Source organism: Vespula pensylvanica, chromosome 17, assembly GCF_014466175.1.
Source record: "Vespula pensylvanica isolate Volc-1 chromosome 17, ASM1446617v1, whole genome shotgun sequence".
In the NCBI taxonomy this organism is placed as follows: domain Eukaryota; kingdom Metazoa; phylum Arthropoda; class Insecta; order Hymenoptera; family Vespidae; genus Vespula; species Vespula pensylvanica.
In genome coordinates, this window is record NC_057701.1 from 886,001 (window position 1) to 892,411 (window position 6,411).

Genomic DNA, 6,411 nt, shown 5'->3' on the forward strand with positions numbered 1-6,411 from the left:
TGATTTTCCGCCGATCGTAATACCCCCGGGCGCTTAATGACCGCGAATAATTGTGTGTATATAACGTTTTCTCGATAAATTTTTCGTGCAGTAAACGTTGTTCCCTTCGAAGACGATAAAGAAATCGTTGTTCTTTTTTTAGTTAACATTCTAGATCTATTAACGTTCGAACAGTCATCTTTTTTTATACTTTATGAAGAAAAATCAAAAAATCAACAGAAGAAGAAGAAGAAGAAGAAGAAGAAGAAGAAGAAGAAGAAGCTCGAAGAAAGTTACCTGTCGTTTTGAGGTAAAGGAAAACCGTCCAAAGTCCAGGAAAAGTGCGGCGTCGGATTTCCCGTGGCAATGCATTTCAAGGAAACAGAGGGACCTGGTTGAATGGTCTGCTCGATGAATTTGTAGAGAAGCTGCGGGGCCGCATCTGTGAAAAGAGAGAGAAAGAGAGACCGTCACTATTCATATCGATCTGTACGACAGAGAGAATAGAAAAGAGAAGAAAAAGTATATAAAAATAAATATACGAAAAGAGATATTCTTTGATAGCTATAAAATAAAAAGAAAATGTAACGAAGCCAAAGAAAAGGATCGGACTCGTGAAAAGTTTTTATTAATAAAAATAAAACGAACGAAACGATGTTTCGAATTTTAAAGATGACATGTATGATGTTGGGAGCCTTTTTTTATTAGAATAACGATGAACAGGTCGCAGAAATGTAGAGAGAGGAGGGTTTACCTGGGGCAGGTGCCAAAGGTAGGACGATACGGTATGGAAATGGGTTCTGGATCGCCGCAAGGCGGAGTATTATGCACGCAACATTTACATGACAAGCCCCTGTACGCGGCCAGAACTATCGATCTGTGGTTTGACGCCTGAACCGGAGTGCCGCCTAGTGAATTAACCCCAAATTATAGAGCTGACAATAACCCGAGAGCAAGAGAGAGAGAGAGAGAGAGAGAGAGAGAGAGAGAGAGAGAGGGAGATCGAGATCGAGATCAAGATCGAGAGAGAGAGAGAGAGAAACTAGAGGACCCCTGTTTGCTTACGGTGTAAATCAAAATGTCCTATTGCTAGTGTAGCCACGCCCCTATGGACCAGTAACAGCCTACTATTATAATATAACATATGTTTATCGATTATTCGAACGAAATCGGTGGTCATTTTTAATTATTAATTATTATTATTATCTTCTGAGAAAAAAAGATAAAAATAAGTCAAAGCTCGCTGCAAGGATATTATTTCGACAAAAAGAGATTTTAATGAAGCGAGGGAAACTACAGTTACCACCGATACAAACATTTTGGGGTTGGATCGTTCGATGAACGTATGATTTATGCGATTAGCTTCGTAGTTAGAGAAAATCGTTTTATGCGATATCACTGCTTTGGACGCGGCTTTATACTTTATATATGTATAGTACTCGTATATACATGTATATACATACACATACACATATATATATATATAGGGAGAGTGCGTAGGAATGTATTATATGGATGGATAACAAGGTCGATGCACCGGTCCGTTTAGCCTGTATTTCGATTTACGATTCGATGATTTCGCGGGCTTCGCGAAGCGTTATTTACCGTGCTATTCGATGCACCGTGGGAAAAAGGGCATAGCACGTGATGTAAATAAAACGGGAAGCGTGCCAGAAGCCAAAGGTATGCTCTGTACGCGTCGCTTGATTTATTTTAGGGTTTAACGAAAGAAAGAAAAAAAGGAGCAGAAAAAATAAAAGAGACAATCTGAAAGAAGAGAGAGAAGAAATGGCGAAGAGAGAAATGAAGAGAAGCAAATGAACGAACGAACGTACGATATTCGTTCAACGATTAATATCCAAATTATTGGGTCTCTGATTTCGAGACATTTAAAATATGTAAAATGATATAAACGACGAAATACGAACGTGACATGAAAGTTTGATGAATGATTATTATTATGTATATACGTGACTGGATTTAAATTGTTTCGTATTTGATTTTCTTTTGGATAAAATTTTTCATTCACTCATTCACTCATTCATTCATTCATTCATTCATTCATTCATTCATTCAATTATTCTCATTTATTTTTTTTTTAGCGCCTGTATACACATCGTTCCCGTATTACGTATTTGTACGAACGGCTTGTATATATTAAGGGGTTAATAAATTGCTAAGTATTCGCATACATCAAAGATGTATAAAGTGATGCTTATCTACAGGCGCTATATTTAAATTTAAATATCATTGACCTAATTAAAAACGAGTAATAATCGACGAAACAAACGAAGAGAATCGCATTTAAATCGAACATTTTCTTCGACCCGAGGATTCGCGATCGTGGACTTTCCTTTCACTTATATTTTTCTTCTTTCTATCTTTTTCCTTTTTCTTTTTTTTTCCTTTTCTTGTCCAAGCTAAGAGGATTACTATCGAGTCAATTATTCCAACTCGTACAAAGCAAAAGTGCTCTCGCAAATGGGATGAGAGAACGCCTTTGGGGACACTTTCGAAGGTAAAGGATAAAAATTTCTTAGCGGAGAAAGCAGCTTGAGATCCTTTTTGGTTGTTCGATAAAAAACGAAGGAAGAGGAAATAATCGAATGGCGAAAGGGATTGAGTGGAGGGGAAAAAAAAACTTAGTCGGGTGATCGATAGAAAAGTGTCATAAGCGTAAACGTTTTTCTACCGTTTAGGTATCCCTTTAAAAAGTTTTAGAAAACTTTTCTCAAGCATTGTAGTAACTGGTCCACGTGAAAAGCAAGGAAATGGAAGAGAGAAAGAGGTAAAGAGAAAGAAAGAGAGAGAGAGAGAGAGAGAGAGAGAGAGAGAGAGAGAGAGATAGATAGAGAAATAGAAAAGTGAGAACGTCGTAAGAAATGTGGCTCGATATCTCAAGCATTTTCTCTCTTTCTCGCTATACGTACACGCATACAGACATATGTATATAATACATACGTATGTGAAAAACCATCTTGAACACATACACGCAATTGCCTGTGTTCCCAACGTTTTTCAAGTTACAGACGGTCGAGCGACGACGACTATGTACGTTTAAGATAATGGATTACATCACGTTAAGAGTAGTGGCTCTACAGTGAAAGGAATATTTCCCTTATTTCTCGAATTTTCGCGCCAACACTTTTTACACTCTCTTCTTCTTTCTAAGTATATACGTGGGCGCGCGCGCCATTTTGGCTCGTGCTTTTATCAACCTTCCGTCTTATTCCATGCAACAAATACACACATACGTATAGAGATTTCCTCTCTCTCTCTCTCTCTCTCTCTTCCTCTTTCTTTATCTCTCTATCTCTTTTCTTAGACGGTGACTAAGACAAATGGAATGTATTTATTTCACAGCAGGGCAAGCCAGTGGATTCCTCGTTTCTCCATTATGCATCGCCCTCGTTAAGCGTCCTTTTTTGTTTTCTACCTTCTACCAAGGCTTTCCTCCTTCCCCCACCATTTTCTTTCCTCATTCTTTCAGTCGCCGCCACCACCAACCTTCTTTTTCTTCCTCTTCTTCTTCTACTTCTACTTCAACGTCGTAGTCGTCGTCGTCGTCGTCGTCGTCGTCGTTGTCGTCGTCGTCTGGCTCCACTCGTCTTATAACGCGAGAATAAGGAAAACTCAACAACGAAGACGATAAGATCGAGAACGCCTTCGTGGAAGCAATAAAAGAATTCGGTACCGTCTATTAACAGAGAGGAGTTTACCCCACGGATATCTTCAGTATATACGTCTGCGTGTGCGTTTACGTTTGCGTTTAAGTTCTCTAACCGAAGGAAGAAAAATAGTGACGCGAGGGTGAATGTAAGGGGATGCCTTTCTCTCAATTGACGACGAATGAGAGCGAAAGAGAAAGAGAGAGAGAGAGACAGAGAGAGAAAAAGGGAGAAAAATACAACGAAGAAAAAGACTCCGGCGTATTCGAGCACGTACCTTTAATGAGGTACCCGGAATTCAAAGACAGAAATTTAATACTGAATCTCGCGGACAACCTCGAAATAACGAAGCATTTGTTATGCGTTCGACTTCGATCGGTTCGGATCGGTTTGAATCGGTTCAGTTCGGTTCGGTTCGGTTCGGTTCCTATTCTGTTCTGTTCGATTTAAATTGCGTCTCCGTATGGAAAAATTCTGTGAGAATCGATCGAGATATTAAATTAAAAAGAAAGAAGGACAGGGAAAAGAAAAAAGGCAAAAAGAAAAGAACATTATAGAGAGGAAGAAAGGAAGAGAGATTACAATCTTCGATTTCTTCTTTTTCTTTTTTTTTTTGTTGTTATTCCTTTTTTTTTTTATACGCGTTCGATCGATCAATCGTTCGTCATTAATTTTCTTTTTTCGTTCCATGAAGTTCCAGAATTATCCCAAGGGAGAGAGAGAGAGAGAGAATATATATTTTCGTCATTAAATATAAATGTAAATTTATTAATGTACATTATCAGTTTATTAATTAATATTAGAATAAATGATTGTAATTATAAATATCGAGCAATTGAATATGTGAAGATTGATCCGTTTGATACTGAGATAAACAATTGGAATATCTATTTGATCACGTCGTGAAATACTTATAATATACTATTAAAAAAACATACGACGAAGTAAAGACAAAAAGAGAGTTAACAAAAGAAAAAAGAAAAAAGTAAAAAAAAAAAAAAAGAACAAAAAAGAAAAAAAAAAGAAAAGAACCGATTCTTTCTTTCTCTTATTCTTGATTTTAAGCAAAGTTTATCGCTCTCTCTTTCCCTCTATTTTTCTTTCTCTTTTTCAAAGACGACGATGAAGACAACGTTGAGAGAAAAGGTGAGACAAAAGTTTCGTAATAGAGTCTTCCGTTGTTGGTTAATAGTGAACCCAAGCGATAGCCTCGATTTACCCTTATTATTTCTACAAAGAACTTTCATAAAACTTGCCAAAGTTGCGCGCTGGGTTACGAGCACCCGCTTATGCACGCTAATCCGTCTTACTCGCTTGAGGTTGGCCTCAGCAATCCTCCTCTTCCTTCTTCCTCTCCTCCACCCCCTTTTCCTCCTCCTCCTCCTCTTCTTCCTCTTTTTCTTCCTCTTCCTCCTCCTCCTTCTTCTCCTTCTTCTTCTTTCTTTACCACCTACTTCCTTTCACCTCTCTCTTTTTCTCTCTCTCTCTCTCCGTCTTTCTCTACTTTCATGAACGTTATGTCTGTAATGGCTTTACTTTAAAGCTCCTCCAAAAATAATATCCGTGCACGCGGCCCAACGTTTTTCACTGTCTCGCGATATCTCAGAAAGGATAATCGGCCGTTCTCCGGGTTCTCCGAGAAAATAAGATATTTCTAGCGTATAAATCAACACGGTGTTTTCTTCTTATTTAACTACCTCCCCTCCACCCCCTATCCTTCCTTCTCTCTTCCCATCTTTAACACCAAATTTCGATATGTTTCGTGCGAAATTCTATGACGACTTTCTTTACTTCTCTTCTTTTTTTTTTTTTCTTTCCTTCGCTGCATCATCGAATTAATAACCCGACGATTAAAACGACGATTAACTCGTTCTAAGTACCCGAGATAATCAAACTTCTGACGAGAAAATGTTTATATTGCAGAAATTCTTTTTTAATAAATTCTAATTGATAATACTCATGGAAGAAATGTTCTTTCTTTTTTGCTTTCTCTTCTTCTTTTTTTTTCTTTTTTTCATTTTACGAACTTACCACCCAAACGTAATTCCGCAGTAGCCTGTACCATCTCGTAATCATTCTTAGCGAAGCATTGATACATTCCCTTGTCGTCCCTGACGATCGAAGATATATGTAAGGTCGAGCCACCATTCTCAGTGATTTTCGTTCTACCGGATGAGCCTTCCCTCACAGGAAGTCCGTCCTTCGCCCAAGAAATTACGGGAAGCGGTCGACCGGTTACGGAACACTGAAATTCCGCATCCTTTCCGAGATCAACGGTGACCTGCAACAGATAGCAAGAGTGAAGAAAGGGAGAATAATTTATCGTTGGATTATACGAGTTTAAAAAATAAAATAAAATCTCTTCTCTGTCTCTCTGTATCCTTTTATCGCGTGCGCTCTCTCTCTCTCTCTTTCTCTTTCTCTTTCTCTTTCTCTCTTTTTGTCTCTCTTTTTTGTTAATAAAATTGTTTCACGATATTGATCTCTTTTTCTCTGTTTGCTAGAAAAAGGTTGGCTAATGAAAAACGATCTAGAGAGAGAGAAAGAGAAAGAGGGAGAATAGAAACGCATTGAGCGCTTTACAGACAAGCCGTTAATATCTCGAAACAACAATAACAATGGCAATAGCAGTGAGCCAATGCAAAGAGTAAAAGGATAGAAGTACCGAGATAGAATGAGAAAGGGGATAAAAACTCGTAGAGACACAGAGAGCGGAGAGAGAGAGAGAGAGAGAGAGAGAGAGAGAGAGAGAGAGAGAGAGAGA

General features: G+C 38.3%; 1 protein-coding gene across 10 annotated transcripts in view; it reads right to left on the minus strand.

Annotated features, from left to right (window-relative positions):
• LOC122635083 (Down syndrome cell adhesion molecule-like protein Dscam2) overlaps positions 1-6,411 on the minus strand; it is a 195,094-nt gene that overhangs the window by 22,518 nt on the left and 166,165 nt on the right. For all 10 annotated transcript variants that reach the window (XR_006328557.1, XM_043824875.1, XM_043824870.1 and 7 more), the window contains 2 exons: positions 5,679-5,928; positions 277-421 (listed from right to left, as the gene is read on the minus strand). Coding sequence is in view for 9 of the 10 variants with exons in the window: in XM_043824875.1 (XP_043680810.1) it covers positions 277-421; positions 5,679-5,928 (395 nt within the window). In the remaining variant the exon portion in view is untranslated. The remainder of the gene's footprint in view (positions 1-276; positions 422-5,678; positions 5,929-6,411) is intronic.